Raw genomic sequence first — 17,158 nt, 5'->3', positions numbered from 1 at the left:
ATCGAAGTCTCACTGTAATTTCACATAAATTTATTTTCCGGAAGCCATGAAGTTATGTCTTGAAAAGCAGTATTTGATACTTCATCTATGTTGCACTCAACTTCCTTCATTATTAAGCCAGTGTCACCAGCAAACAGAAATATTTTAGAGTCATCAGTCATATTCGATGGTATACCATACTGCGATCTACATACACCTAAACTACTTTATTCAGTCATAAAATCTGAACTAGTAATGACTCACATTTCCAATTTTTGGAGATTATAATAAACAATTGGGAGATTACTTATGTACGACTGTACTCGTTTCACCATATTCCGCGACGTTCCGTTAATTGTATTCTCGCCAATGTTGGCTATTTCGTGTGTTCTGGCTCCACGGAGTTCTGCAGTGTCGTCCGTGGTATATTCTTGTACACTCCGCTTTTAAGGTACCTCGACGAGGTAAAAATCCGGAGGGGGTGGGGGGAGGGGGAGGCGAGCGGGGGTGTAGGTCAGGTGTTTAGGGGGAAGCCACAAATCTTTTGAGATTATTCGGGCATGAAAGAAACTGGCTACAGTTGCATGGAGGCGTTAGGCGTGTGACACGTGGAAATAACTTTTGTGAGCTGGTCGGTCGTCATCCAGCTGCTCCACAAATGTATTGAAGAAGCCCGCGTGAAATGAAATCTCTGCGGCTGTGTCGAAGAAAGTGCGGCCAACAATCCTGGAAGCTGACATCGCGCACTACACTCCAACCTTTTCCTCATGTGATGGTATTTCGTGGATGATGTGGGGGTTTACACCAGCTCAGCATCTGCTGTGTTTGTGTGTTGGTGTAACGTGACAGGTGGAACCATGCCTCATCTGTAAACCAGGTTATGGAGATGATGTCTGAACATTGAATAAGAAACCCCTGAAACCATAGACAGTGACGCATTCTTTTCTCATGATCTATTTCTTGCAATGCTTGCATCATGTACCCACAGTATGGTCGCAGTGCCGATTTCTTCGCAGCTCCCTGACATGTGCCATATGAAATGCCTGTCTCCTGGCGCAACTGACGCAAGGATTTCTTTGGAGAGTTCTCCAAGCTCCTTCGAACATTATCAATAACCTCTGCGCTCAGTGGAATGACAACTGCTAATTACAGAATTCGAATAAGAGGCAAGAAATGGTGGTGGCTTCTCTTCACCAACTTGGTAGGCAGTGTAATTGTGAACTCATACCGAGCGAGGTGGCGCAGTGGTTAGCACACTGGACTAGCATTCGGGAGGACGACATTTCAATCCCCATCCTGATTTCGGTTTTCCGTGATTTCCCTAAATCGCTTCAGGCAAATGCCGGGATGGTTCCTTTGAGAGGGAACGGCCGACTTCCTTCCCCATCCTTCCCTAATCCGATGAGACCGATGACCTCGCAGTTCGGTCTCCTCCCCCCAAATCAACCGCTCTGGACGAGTTCTGAGTTCTGTGAATTCATGAAAAATATACAATCTTGCAAATGAAGGAAATGTGTTACAACTTGAATTTCGATCATACTTATGCATGCCCCTAACGAAATCAGAAGATACTGGAGTCGAGAATGAAGGAAAGAGAAAAACTGCAACTCCTCAGGACACAGGAAAATGCACTTACGGACGTCCCTCCAAATGCTCTCTTTCGAAAGAAATATGCTATGACGATGTAGGCCACATAATAATAGAGGAGAAAGACAAAGCAAGAATAAGATGTAGGTTTTGTAAAAGTACAACAATTTACAGATGCAAAAAATGTAATGTGCATCTCCATTCAAACTGTTTTCAAACATTTCATAAGAGAACGAAATAAGACTCCTCATAGTCCCAAAGTTGCGTAAATACAACATTTCGCTGTACCTTAATTAGGACCTGTATATTTTTTTGTATATTTATGTCTATATTAGTGTACAATTAGATCAAATAAACATTATTTTCAAATTTTTTTATTATTCTAATGCTTGGTCTTTAATGGGTTAGGTAGGTTATTAATCATATTAATTTACTGAATTAGCGTTAAAAATGGTGGACCTGCCTTAAATGTGCCCAAAAGTATTTCGTTGTTTGCATAAGCGCCTTGTCTTAAATATCTCCAAAGCTATCTTCATTTTTGGATAAGCTTCTCATAACTCACACTTTGAAGCAGCCTTCAAAATATCCAAATAGGAAACTGTCAATGCTCTTCATCATCCACTACACCGTAATGAAGTGACAGGGCGAGTTCGGTCGTTGAACAAGAGCTAATTGTATAGGCGGTAGCTGTGTTCACCAAGTACATCGTTGCCGCACAAATTACGTTAGCGATAGACGTCTCTTCGGTAGTAGGCATTTCTTTCTGACGCTACTTGGACGAAATGACACTGTGACAACAGTGTGCGTATAGGGTCGGTTCGATGGAAAGCCATCTTCTTGTAGAGAGCAGATAGGATCACGATGGGTAAGAGAACCGACGTAACCTCTCGCAATTAACTCTCAAAAAGTCTTATTTTTGGCTTCTTCGTCCAGTTTTTGCACCTCCTCTGTGCCCCCTTTTGGCGGTGGCCTGTCCCGCTACGCATTCGATACGCTCTTGACTAGCATTGATCTCTCCACTGATTTCATAGTAAGAAAAGAAAAGAAAGAGCAACGCAAACCCAAAACAGTAGTATTGATAGCGGCTGCAGCCGAATTCCTTGCTTAGGATGCCAGTGTGGTTAAACGTGATGTTCAGGCCCGGTCTTAAGCGGCAAATTACGTAGCACTACCCATCTAAAACTGTCCGCAGCTGTAGTGTTCGAAAATACCCTTGCGACGATGAGTATGGAACACAGTGCACTATAAGACAAAAAAAAAAAAAGACATATCACGAAGGAATTATCCGAAGGGAACGGAGATTGGCTGATGTGATGTATCTGCCGACAAACAAGTAATTACAGTTTCAAAAAAAAAAAAAGATTGGATGATTTATTCGAGAGACGAAATTACACAAATTGAGGAAGTCAGTACGCTTTAATCCAGCTCTGGGTCTTGTTGTTGTTGTGGTCTTCAGTCCAGAGAGTGGTTTCATGCAGCTCTCCGTGCTACTCTATCCTGTGCAAGCTTCATCATTCCCAGTACGTACTGCAACCTACATCCTTATGAATCTGTTTAGTGTATTCATCTCTTGGTTTTTCCTTGTCATTGCCAGTATACATTTTATATCCTCTCTACTTCGACCATCATGGGTTACTTTGCTCCCCAAATAGCAAAACAAATTTACTACTTTAGGCATCTCCTTTCGTAATCTAATTCCCGCAGCATCACCCGATTTAATTCGACTACATTCCATTATCCTCGTTTTGCTTTTGTTGATGTTCATCTTATATCCTTCTTTCAAGACACTGTCCATTCCGTTCAGCTGCTCTTCCAGGTCCTATGCTGTCTCTGACAGGATTACAATGTCATCGGCGAACCTCAAAGTTTTTATTTCTTCTCCATGGATTTTAATTCCTAGTCCGAATTTTACTTTTGTTTCCTTTACTGCTTGCTCAATATGCAGACTGAATAACATCGGGGATAGGCTATAACCCTGTCTCACTCCCTTCCCAACCACTGCTTCCCTTTCATGTCCCTCGACCCTTATAACTGCCATCTGGTTTCTGTACAAATTGTAAATAGCCTTTCGCTCCCTGTATTTACCCCTGCCACCTTCAGAATTTGAAAGAGAGTATTCCAGTCAACATTGTCAAAAGCTTTCTCTAAGTCTACAAATGCTAGAAACGTAGGTTTGCCTTTCCTTAATCTATCTTCTAAGATAAGTCGTAGGGTCAGTATTGCCTCACGTGTTCCAACATTTCTACGGAATCCAGAGTGATCTTTCCCTAGGTCGGTTTCTACCAGTTCTTCCATTCGTCGGTAAAGAATTCGTGTTAGTATTTTGCAGCCGTGGCTTATTAAACTGATAGTTCGGTAATTTTCACATCTGTCAACACCTGCTTCCTTGGGATTGGAATTATTATATTCTTCTTGAAGTCTAAGGGTATTTCGCCCGTCTCATACATCTTGCTCACTAGATGGTAGAGTTTTGTTAGGCCTGGCTGTCCCACGGCTGTCAGTAGTCTAATGGAATGTTGTCAACTCCCGGGGCCTTGTCTCGACTTAGACCTGGATCTTATACAAGCAATTATTCGGAGTAGTATTGATTTATACAGCATTGAATATCCTCCTTAGTGATATTGTGCCAAATTCTGTCCAATTGGCGCCTTAGTTTGTCAAAATCCCGAGCTGATTGGAGGGCTCCGCCCATAACGCTACAATCGTTGTCAATTGGGGAGCAATCGGACTACCATGCCGGCAAAGGTAGGACTTGGCTAACACGACGGCAAGTAATAAAAAGTAGGAACTCTCGCCACGTGCGGGCGGGTATTACCTTTCTGAAAGGTTTAGCCCAGGAAGGCTTGCCATGAAGGCCAGCAAAAAGGGCCGTAGAATATCTCGACGTACCGTTGTGCTGTAAGGGTTCAATCAAATACGTCCTCCTATGAACTGAAATGGCACCCCAGACCACCATTCCTGGTTTCCGCGCCGTATGGCGGATTACAGTCAGATTGGTATCCCACAACAGTCGGGAGCGTCAGCGTCTCTGGACACGTCTTCAAGCCTGTAATCCCCCCCCTCCCCGACAGCGGTGGAAAGCCAACCTGACTGTCGACTGCCGTACTGCCCGCCAACCAAGATTGATGGTTTGGAGTGCCATTTTCTTTTTTATCGCAGGACCCTTTGGTTTTCATCTGCAGCGCCTGTACAACACAGCGGTATGTTGACGATATTCTATGTCCCGTTTTGTTGCTCTTGAAGACAAGCCATCCTGGGCTTACATTTCAGCAAGATAATTCCAGACTGCACACGGCCAGAGTTTCTACTGCTTGTCTTCAAGCTTGCCGAGTCCTAGCTAGACCAGCATGGTCGCCGGATCTCACCCCCCCCCCCCCCCCCCCCCAATCGAGAACGTTTGGAGCATTATCGGTAGTGCATTTCAATTACCTCGGGATTTTGACGATGTAACGCGCCAGTTGGACCGAATTTGGCACAAAAGGACATACAGGAACTCTATCACTGATGCCAGGACGGCTAGCTGGTTGTGTAAGGGCCAGGGGTGTACCTACGCTTACTGACTTTCTCAATTTGTGTAGCTCTTTCTCTTGAATAAATCATTCCAGTTTTCTGAAATTATAATCATTTGTCTGTACATTTACCTGACACCTATCTGCTTCCATCCCATCCGGATAATTCCTTCATAGTGCATCGATATTTTTCTTTCTTTTTTCTTTTTTTTTTTAAGTGTGTTCACGCCCAGACCCGACTCATTCTATACCTCGATATTGTCTCTGTTTCAGGCGGGTGACATTGCCAGCCTTCAGGAACTAATTACCTTACTCGAAATAAAATCGGACTTCGTCCACGAAGAAAAAAAGGCGGAAGAAGATGGCGCCAGAATCGAGGAAGCTGGTTGCTCCTCCGCTACTCGAAGGCGGACGTTGGGCTCGAGTCCGGTCCCTGCGGCCGCACCTGCGGTCGCTGACTCCCCCCAGGGAAGTCCTGACAGCGATGCGGGGGTGGCGACGGCGGCCGTCACGGCGGAGGCGGCAGCGGCGCCGCCGCCGCCTCCACTCGACCCTGCTACCGAGAGCGGGCCGCAGCTCCCCGGCGCTGCGCAGGTAGCCATAAAGCAGGAGCTGCACTCGGACACGGACGCGGAGGAGGATGCCAACGCGGAAGACGCCGATGCCGAGGGAGATGGCGAGGACTCGGCGGCGCAGGCGGGCAGCGGCGGGCGCACCGACAGCGAGGACGAGAGTCGCGAGGGGTACGGCGTAGGCGGGGGCGGCGCGACGCCGACACCCCCAGCGGGCGGCATCCCGCAGCGGCGCCGCAGCTCGCTCAACCCCGTCAACCTGTCTCTGGCCGACGCCGAGCGTGCACATTCGCGCAGCCCACTGCGCAACTCCAGGTCCTCCGAGTCGGCACCAGACGCGGACAGGGACATCGGCGAGGGCGAAGGCGAGGGCGACAGCCATGGGGCTGACGAAGCGAACAGCAGGGACGGCGTGCCAGAGGTTAGCTGCGGTGCCGACCGGAATATCGCATTATTTCGCCAGTTCCTTTTTTTCCCATCTCTTTCCATATTTCATCTACTAACGCAGCTGGTACAACATGTCTTTGTATAAGTCCCTGCTCTGCATTACTGAATGTTCCAACAACTTAAGGGAATGCAGCCAGATAGCACCCTTGACACTCTCCAGTATTTCCACAAACAAAAAGCTCATCATTTTCCAGGCAAAAGGAAACAAAATATTACTGTGCACAGCAACTGAATATCTCATTGAGCTGAGCTATATAAACCAGGAAACCAAAAGAGAAGATATACAGAAAAACACCCCCCACCCCCCTACACACACAAATGTAAAGAAGTACCATACACATAATGTTAACCAACAACAGGTGAGCCAGTAGCGGCTGTCTCTTTGTTGTTAAATGTCAGTGAGCTAGTACTGCAGAGAGGCAGTTTCTAAATGCTGCATTTGTCTCCAAATCAAGGGAACTCTCCCAAAAATACTGCCCAAAATGTGGATACTGAGTCATTTTGAAGTATTTATAATGATGGCATTGAGATCTATCAATTTCTTCGTATTTATTTTCTACACGTTCAAAATACACTGCCAGACACATTAATGTGACTATTCTGTCAGAAGCCTGAATAACTGCCATTTGCAGCAAGGACCACTGTGAGACATGCAGGGAGAGAGTCAGTGAGTTCTGGAAGGCACTGACAGGGATATCAGCACTGTGGCCAGCTGTCCCACAAATTCTCAATTGCCCAAATCATCACCAAACCCCCGCCACATTTCATTCTTGGAATATAAGCTCAGTCAGAAGTTGGAAACAATGTGAAACAGGATTCATCTAACCAAATGACATTCTTCACATGCAGCATAGTCCAGGTTTTACGGCCCTGGCACCAAATTTTCCTGTTACGATCAGTTCCATTACTGATGAAGGGTTTTGTAACTCCAGCTTCTTGTTGTGGAGTTCCCTCAATCAGCTCCAACATAATGCACTTGCAACTACACAGAACAATGTTCTGACTGTGACTGACACTTGCAATATATTGAGGACATTGTGCAAATTCCATCCATTGTCAGATACAACAGTGCCATCTGCAGCCTTGGCAAGCATATGTATTTATATCCAAGCATACATTTCACATGGTGTTTCCAGAGCTTTGCCCAATCCCTGTATTTTGGTATCAGAATGATCCATAAACATCCATGAAACTTGAACTTTCATGTTTGAGCTAATGACTACAGATTTGCAGACCTTCAGTATTGTGTATTTTAGACTCTGATTTCAAAAGTTTTCTGATTTCATATTGTGTTGCTGTTTGTGGTACCTTCATATGCATTTTTGCCAATAGACGTTTGATCAGGCTAAGGACTGGTGGTAGTGGAGTCTTTGGGGCAGCTCAGATACATTACGTTTCGAGTCGTTACCTTGCTGGAAGATCAGAAGTCCTTTGGGATCTGATTCCTGAACATTCTTCCTCAAACAGCCCTACAATATACCCATATGGATTTGTGCATTCATTTAATTACATATGACAACCAAGGATCAGATGTTGGAGCAGTGTATGTAACGCTGAAGCACTGTGGCTTCTATTGGCATCATACATCATACATCATAGAGGTCTCTTTCTGTCTATCTCTTTAGCTCTTCTTCAATTTCATTAATTCTGGAGGACAGGATATTTCAATGTGAGTCCAGCCAGTAACGAAACATATAACTGTGCAATTGTAATTACTATTGTGTTGGTTTTTCTACATGATAAACAATCCACATGCTCACTGCTATTCTTTACTTCAGTTATAGATGACTGACCCACCTACAAAAATGTGGACTACCATTAATGCACACAATAGTTGATTTTAGGTCACAGTGATCTGCAGTAACTGTGACAAGCCCCTATAAAATAATGAAGCAATAAAAGGCAAACAGGTGGTCTACTGGCACTAAATACTGTATATTACCTGCTTATAAATTTAGTCACAGCATTCATGCGTCCATATTCTAAGGACACTGCACATTTCCAAGTAGTTCCACGTAGCATTTGTAAGACCTTATTTATTTATCATGAATATAGGCCCCAAACTTCGAAACTAAAATATAAGTGTACCTTAAGTTTGACTGTAACTATTGCTCTACAATAGTACAATAACTATGTATATGACTTTTTTATGTTTTTCCATAATCACCCTCATAAGAAGTTGTACTAAGGCCTCAGTCCTTTATTAAATGTTACAGTCGTTTATATCGTGAGATATTCAAGAAGAAATGCATTAACAATAATTATTTTTATTATTTTATTAATTCACCAGATGTCTTTCATCAATTCACTGTTTTTAGCATGGAACTCACTGACTTTGGCTCCTGTCGTTCAGTAGTCATGTCGGGGAGTCCCAAATTTTAGGTTCTACATCCATTTCCTCTGGATCTTTTTGGATGTTCATGGACCACAGTAGCATTACTTTACATCAAGTTAATACTTGTTTCATAGATCATGAATAAAACATTTTGTAATGATGTAATGTGGAACATGTCAGTTTAAAATAAACTTTCTTCACTTCTTAATATCTAAAAGTTTGTCTACTGAGTAGGAGGAGCTGTGATTCAGAAATTCTTTTACTTTGTTTTTAAATGTCGGTTAGCTATCTGCAGACTTTTAATGCTGGTTGGGAAATGACCAAAGATGTTTGTGGCAGCATAATTCACCCTGTTCTGTGCCAAAGTCAGGTTTAACCCAGAATAGTGAAGATCATGATTTCTTCTACTGTTGTAGCTATGTACTTTGCTATTATTTTTGAACTGGGATGAGCTATTAATAACAAATTTCATAAGTGAATACACATATTGCAAAGATACTGTGAATATCACTAGTTCCTTAAATAAATGTCTTTAAGGTGATATTGGGTGGGCCCCAGCTATTATTCTGCTTATACATGTTTGTGCAATAAATACCTTTTTTGTTAATAATGAATTACCCCAAAATATGATGCCATGTGAAAGCAGTGAATGAAAATAGGCATAGTAGGCTAATTTGCTGATAATTTATCACCAAAATTTGCAGTAACCCCAATAGCATATGTAGCTGAACCTAACCATTTCAGCAGATTATTAATGTTCCTTCCAACATCTATGCTCACACCCAGAAATTTTGAACATTCCACCTTACCAACAGGCTTCTGTTCACATTCTATATTTATCAATGTTGTTATGACATTTACTGCACAGAATTATATGTACTGTGTTTTCTCAAAATTTAGTGACATTCCATTTGCAGAGAAGCACTTAATAATTTTCTGAAACGCATTATTTGCAATTTCCTCAGCTGATTCTTGTTTCTTGGGTCTGATTATTACACTTATATCATCAGCAAAAGAACCAGCTTTACATGTTCATGATTATAGAGTGGCAAGTCATTAACCCTTTAACTGCTCTGGACGTGTTAATGCGCACGCCTTTGTGTCTGCCCCTGTGTGCTCTGTTTGCATGTTAACATGTCTAGAGCAGTTAAAGGGTTAATATTTGTTAGGAACAATAAGGGACCCAAAGCGGAACCATGTGGGACACCATTCTTGTTACCTCCCCAGTCAGAGGAGTGTGCTGATTTTAGAAAGCCATCTGTACTGTTAATTTCAACCTTCTAGATTCTTCCAGTTAAATGTGAATTACATCATTTGTGTGTTGCCCCCCCCCCCCCCCCCCCCCATACCACATTACTTAAACTTATCTGGAAGAATTTCATGATTCACACAGCCTTTGAGAGATCATAAAATATCCCAATGTGATGTTCAATTATTCAGAGCATTTAATACAAGGTATGTTTTTTAAGTAAGCTCCATTTTGTTGTTGACACTATTAGTTCTTGCACATACCACAACAAGCATGTGCATCGTGTACCAGCATGCCTCGGGGACAATTGTGCTCAGTTTCAGCGCTGTAGCTAATCTGTACGGTTCTGTTCTGTACTTTCAAAATGTTTAAGACTATCAACTCGCCTGCTGCGTGTGAGGTACGCTCAGTGATACTGTTTTTGTCAGCAAGAAATTCATCAACAGATTTGCAAAGTGTATGGTGATACTGTTATGAGTGAAAGCAAAGTGCGTAAGTGGGTATGAAAATTCAAAGATGGCCGTGACAATGTCCTTGATGAGGACTGCACCAATCACCCTTCTTTGATTACAGACAATTTGGTGGCTTCAGTTGAAGCAAGGATTCATGAGAACAGGCACTTCACAATAACAGGTCTCTCAAACAAATTTCGTGACATGTTGAGATCAGTGCTTTACAATATTGTTTCTGAACAACTGAAGTTTAGGAAACTGTGCTCCCATTGGGTCCCAAAACTCATAACAGAGGACCACAAAAACCAAAGATTTGAGTGTGCGATGAAGTTCTTGACTCATTATCACTAAGAAGGTGACAGCATCTTGAGTCAGATTGTAACTGGAGACAAAACATGGGTTTTGCATATCACGCCTGACTCGAAGCAACAGAGCATGGAATGGAGACACACACACTTGCCTGTAAAGGTGAAGGCCAAACAGACCCTATCCCAGCACAAAATCATGGCGTCGGTGTTTTGGGATAGGCGTGGTGTCAACTTCATGCAACGAGGAACCACTATCAATGCAGAAGCATACTGTCAAACCCTGAGAAAGCTACGCAGAACGATTAAACAAAAGATGCGGCATGCTGTCAAAGGGAATTGTCCTTCTCCATGACAATGCAAGACTTCACACTGCAGGTCAGACCCACGATTTATCGAACAGTTTTAGCTGGGAAGTTTTAGACCACCCACGTACAGTCCTGATTTTGCACCGAGCGATTACCATCTCTTCCTCCACTTCAAACAACACCTCAGTGGCAGCTGTTACAATGATGACGACGATGTGGAAATGGCAGTGAACTCTTGGTTATTGGAGCAGGTGGCAAGTTTTTTTGATGAGGGTATTTTAAAATTGGTTGAGATGTATGATACATGTTTGAACAAACTTGGCAACTATGTCGAAAAATAGAGTGAAGTATGTACTTTCTGAAAATAAATTTACTTTTTTGAAATAACCTTTTGTTGTGTACTTATGTTCAAATGTACCTTACTTAAAACACACGCCTTGTATTTGATTAGTGAAAGCATATATGGCGTTTTCTGTTAAAAAGTCTTTTTGAAAACCAAACTGATGTTTTGTTAGTACTTGGTTTTAACAAATATGTGATGCTATTCTTGAATACATTCCTTTTTTAAGAATTTTGGACAAAGCTGTCAGAAGTGGTATTGGGCAATTCCTCTTGATTTTAAGTCCAATATGTTGACAATACATTTCGCCCATTTGCAACCATTCATTCTGCTTATGTGCTCACAAAATTGAAGTTACTGTTTGTGTTGTGGGTTGGTAGGAGAGCCAACACCGGGTTACTAGAGGAAGCCGAAAGGCACGCGTTTTAGCTCACGCAGGCTAGCGTGAGGTCTGGAACAGGTCAAGGAAATTAGAATTTAGAAAAACGGACTTAGCTGGTGGAGTACTTAACTTTAATCCATTAATGATGAGCATCACTCTTGACTGTACATGATTCATAATATCAATAGTAACTGAACATGGCGCCTTGCTAGGTCGTAGCAAATGACGTAGCTGAAGGCTATGCTAACTATCGTCTCAGCAAATGAGAGCGTATTTTGTCAGTGAACCATCACTAGCAAAGTCGGTTGTACACCTGGGGTGAGTGCTAGGAAGTCTCTCTAGACCTGGCGTGTGGCGGCGCTCAGTCTGCAATCACTGATAGTGGCGACATGCAGGTCCGACGTATACTAATGGACCATGGCCGATTTAAAGGCTACCACCTAGCAAGTGTGGTGTCTGGTGGTGGCACCACAGTTTGTGCGTCATGTCTGTGCATTTTTCTGTTTAAGAATACTTTTGTTGTTTTAACATTTTATGTTAGTCCCATTTTTAACTATTTGAACCAATTACATTGTGAAAGATCTTTCCATCTTTTCTTCCTTATTCTCCCGAAACATCTGTCCAATATGTTAAAACACTCAAATGCATATAGACACAATGCTTTTATTACAGAATTGTAATGATTAATTTGATTATTTATGGAAGATACCTTTTGTAAGCTGTTTTGTCTGTCTTGCAGAACTATTTCCATTTCTCTGGCACTTATTTTCAAGGTTTCTTTATCTGGCCCATACTCTGTAATCCATTCACTCAAATATTTAAAGCTATCCAACACTTTAATGTCATGAGTCTGTTGTTTGATGTTGATATTTGACTATATCCATGTTTTTTTGGAAATATTTTCAAGCCAGTTTGCTCTGCTACTTCTTTCAGCATATTAATTTCTTCAGTTACTGTTTCAAAATCTTCTTTCATTATGACTATGTTATCTACAAAAACTAGATTGTTTATTTTCACCCCACTTTTTTTGCTCTTAACCTCTAAAGGTTCAAAAAAAGTCCAAGATTTTGATTCCATGTAACTTGTTGTACCCTTTGCCTCAATACACAGTTGAAAGAGAGTGATGGGAGTCCATTTCCCTGTGAAATTGCTATTGTAATTTCAAAGGATTTAGAGAGACACTTAACATTTCATTTGAAAGATTGTGTGTGTCACAGCTGTTCAATAATCCTTATTAGATTTTCATCAACTTCTATTTCTGCCGGTATGTTAAGTAACGTAACAGCGTCAATGATGTTTTATGTCTTTTTAAAAGCTATGAACATTGATACGCATTGTCCTCCTCTGGGCAAAACAAAACTGGCCAGGAAATTATCTACAGTAAAATTGGCATGGATTGAACCTTGTTAACGTACATCATGAAAATGTTGGAAATGGCGACCATTGACATTTGTTCGGTGCTGCACTCAATTTTCAGATTGAGATACACGCATAGCAGCTCTGCCTGAGGGGTAGCAGCAACAGCATTTTCAGTGTTCTGATGTAGCTCTGCCAGTCTGTGAGGGTTACTTGAGCACACATGACCCTTCAACTTGCCTCATTAGTAAATTACACAGGGAGAAAGTTCAGATGATTAAAGTGGTCGGGAAATTGCACTGCCTCTGCTGATTGTCTTCTTCTCACCCAACATCACATGCACTCATGACAGAGTTATCAAGACAATGCATGCTGTTGCTCCACTTTGCTGAAATTTTCCATACAGTCATTTGTCTCTCGTGATGTGACTCTCATTTGTAATGAACACTTTCTGGACGTACCAGGTAGCATTAAAGTTTGGTAATGGATTGTGTTACAATGCAGACGTCAGACATTATGCAGTAAACAACAATGGCCCTTCCAAGTACTGATGGGGATTTTTCTTTTCCAAATAAGTCAATATTTACAATAAGAGCTTCAAAAGTGCACACATTTATACTACAGTAAAGGCACCAGAACAGTCCAGCATCTCACATGTAGCAAACATCGTTCCAAAAATGTTGGGCTACATGAAAAACAAACTTGATAATGGAAATTATTTCCAGAAATACATCATGCAGTAAATAAAAAAGGAAACTTGTTATTGATAGCAGAGTTTTTTGTTACAAACAAAACTGTCACATCTGTTCTATTGGTGACAAACCATTTTAGAATCCTATTTGATATCTTCCCAGTTTACACTTGACTTGTTGTTATACTTGTTTTTAGATGAGTCATGATACGATCTTGTAGGTTAATAGGCCATTACTACTACTATTATTTGTATTATTATTACCATTATATTACGTGCAGCTTATATTTTTCTCCCAAGTTCTATGCCGAAATTACCCTAACAGCTAAATAAAGGAGTTCCTTTCCTCTGCAGATGCCGTGCAAGAGACGCCCTAGCAGCGCCCCAGCCCAGCCACAGGAGAACTCCCGAGACAGATTGAATGAAAGTGAGATACGTCAGCAGACAGTCCAACACACAATCCTGCACCACCACCACCAACATCACCACCACCAACAGCCGCAACACCATCAGGACTACAAGAGGCAGCTGCTGGTGGCGGCGCAGCGTGTCAAACGGAAACAGATGTTTGGAGACGTGTATAGTGACCCGGATGTGGATGTCAGGGTGGCAGCCGACGATGATGCACCACTCATCCGCACATCGCCTGAGAACTATGTGGTGACCCCTCACCGCAAGCGCCGGCCAGGTTTTCACAACTCGCCAGCGCAGAACCCGCCCTTCGTGCCGCTGTGCCCATCCTACCTGGATGACGTGCCACACCACAGGCACCTGCACAGCAGCCCCAGCCCACGCCTGCTGCCGGCACCCCCACCCCCACCGCCACCATATTTACCTGCTCCACCCCCGACGGCTGTCGCTGCTCCCGATCGCTCATCTCCAGGGCCTGATGACAAGTATCACCACCACCAGCAGCAACATCACCACCACCACCACCAGCAGCGGCACCATCACCACCATCACCACACCCACCAGCAGGCAGCACCACCACCACAGCCGCCTCCACCCCCTGGTGGAGGGCAGCAGCCACTGGATCTGGTGCCACGTGGGGAGGTCCCGCACTGGAGCTCGTGGTCTCTGGTAGCCGCAGGTGCGGGCACCGCGGCAACAGCAGCAGTAGACGATGGGAGTGGCACACCTGGAGGTGGCACCGCAGGTTTTGTGTCTGCGCTGGCGGCAGCAGCAGCTCGCTCTGCTGGAGGTGGCTGTGGTACTGGTGCTGGCACTGGGGCTACAGCAGACAGTGAGTCAGGCACCACGGCATCTGCCGCAGCAGCCGATGTCAAGCCTGTGGTTGCATCCAACAACAAAGTGGTTGCTGTGCGTGAGTACCGCTGCCAGTACTGTGGCAAGCAGTTTGGTATGAGCTGGAACCTAAAGACGCATTTGCGAGTGCACACTGGAGAGAAGCCGTTCGCTTGTCGTCTGTGTGTTGCTATGTTCAAGCAGAAGGCTCACCTCCTCAAGCATTTGTGTTCTGTGCATAGGAATGTCATCAACGAAGGTGGTGAAGGCCGCTTCAGCTGCTGTTTCTGCCAGATGTCATTTGAAACACTACAAGAGCTCATACGACACTTGTCAGGACCGCACAATAATTTGCTGTTGAGCAAAAACCTCCATGGATAGGATGTGTCGCATCCTGTGCTCCACTAGTCACCATTTGTGGTGGGCTACTGCTTCTTATGTTCAGAGTGATATGATACAGGGTAAATTAATAAGCAGGGAGCAAATTCCAACTGTTTTCATACTGTGAATACCTGTGAATGTACCACATTGCTCTGAAAATTACTGCTTTCACAGTTGAAGCTGCAGTTTTGTAAACACGTTTTTGTCACTTAGATTACTTTCTGGTGAGTTTATAAGAGGGAACCTGAGAATTAAGGGAAAACAAACTGAAAAAAATAGTAAACAGGGACAATGGTTCTTATAATCATTTATTTAAAAATATTGATGCCTGTCTCGAAGGCAACTGCTAATTGTGTGTGATTTATTTTTCTTCTTAAAAATGATAAATTAGCACCAGCTTGCTAACCAAAATTATGCAGTAGAAATTTAAAGAACAGATTAAGGAGTAAGGGTACGAGCCTCCAATTTCCCAAAATCAAATTCATGTAGGAGAGTGGCAGGAGGACTTTGGAGCCCCTTAATTTCTAAAATTGCTTGTCTCTTGAAATACTCACTGTATCAGATTTACAAATATTGATTTGTAATATTTATTTGCGTTTTTCTTCTATGGGACCAAAACCATTTTAGCTTTGGGCTGGAAAAATTGAAGCATTAGGGTACAGGATCCCTATGCAGTCTATTCAGGCACACATTCACATGAGATAGCAGGACTGTATTCATAGAAACCTATGTTTTTCTCAGTGTTCCATTAGTGATATGGCAAAGATGGCAGGACTCCAAACAAATGCATTTGATAAATTAGCCTAGCATTTGCACTGGTTGTGCATAATAAATTACATGGCTCACATGAAAAGTATTGATTGGAAAAGTAAAGCAACAAGCTTTGTTTATTTGTTCATGTTGCCAATAGCTAAAGCCAGAAAACTGTAAGTTGTTGAGAACCTACACAACCACATATAAAACAAGGTAGTTCCTTATATTATATAGTCAACTTTATAATGCATGAAGAATCAACAATAAAATCACATTTTGCCTCTCTGTTTGTCACTATGGACTACAATAACACATAGGCTATAAGCAAAAGTTGCATAGCGTATGAAATTCAAGGATTTGAATAACAGCTGTTTCTCACGAGATTGGGGCCTCAGATCTTACAATGTGATGCATGTTACATGACACTCAAAATCTGATCAGCAGCTACTGCTTGAAATGATAACATATTGTTTATGGTTTTGTACCTGTTTAGTAAATGAGAAGTGCCTTGTGATACTTCAGTTTCTCCCAGCATACTTCATGATGAAAGAGTTCACCCCTGAACTCTTTCATCGAGAAGTGCCTTAATTCTAAATGTAATGTTCCATACTATTAGATGTATGTATATGTGCAGTGTATTACTATGATGGCTGTGTTGAATACCTCAGTAGTTTCCAAAAGCAATATTTTATTCTGTATCATATAGGACTGAATTCAGAAAGCACAGGATGCGATTATTAATATAAATTGGTGCCCTAGTGCCCCTAAAGAACAATAGAAGATGTTTGAATTGTGCATAGTGTCACACTCAAAGGAAATATTTTGTAGTGTTCAGTACCCCGTACTGATAATTTATACCTCATTTTCAGTCTACAAGAACTTATATTTCACCCAATGAATAATTTATATCATGTGAATAGACAGTACAACATGATTTGAACTCAGCGAAAGAGTGAATTATCTTGTTAAATTGTTAAGGAAATGTTGTTATGTTAGATGTTCTAATGTTTTTCTTGTGGGATTATTTTAGAAACATTGCTTTCTTAGGAGAATAGTGACATAAAGGTAAAGACTGCGTGCAGCTTAGCCTCTAAAGGTAACTCATTTATCTTTGTAGCACCAATGGACTAATAATATTTAAAGTGTGTTGATCAAGGATACATCGCAAATGATGGCTACCACACTTTTCCATGGCCAGATTTTAAAGTTTCATCCAAAAAATTAGTTTTAAACTGAGTTTTCATTTCTTTTTCTTTCTTTAGTTTTG

General features: G+C 42.3%; 1 protein-coding gene across 1 annotated transcript in view; it reads left to right on the top strand.

The window, feature by feature from the left end:
* LOC126472294 (transcription factor Ken-like) overlaps positions 1-15,489 on the top strand; it is a 198,719-nt gene extending 183,230 nt beyond the window's left edge. Inside the window, exons 3-5 of the mRNA XM_050099929.1 lie at positions 5,349-5,567; positions 5,670-6,068; positions 13,867-15,489. Of these exons, the coding sequence (XP_049955886.1) occupies positions 5,349-5,567; positions 5,670-6,068; positions 13,867-15,138 (1,890 nt within the window). The 3' untranslated portion in view covers positions 15,139-15,489. The remainder of the gene's footprint in view (positions 1-5,348; positions 5,568-5,669; positions 6,069-13,866) is intronic.
* Positions 15,490-17,158: the final 1,669 nt, after the last annotated feature.

Source organism: Schistocerca serialis, chromosome 1 (genome assembly GCF_023864345.2).
Source record: "Schistocerca serialis cubense isolate TAMUIC-IGC-003099 chromosome 1, iqSchSeri2.2, whole genome shotgun sequence".
NCBI lineage: Eukaryota > Metazoa > Arthropoda > Insecta > Orthoptera > Acrididae > Schistocerca > Schistocerca serialis.
Note: the sequence above shows the minus strand (reverse complement) of the source record. Positions and strands in the feature narration are given on the sequence as shown.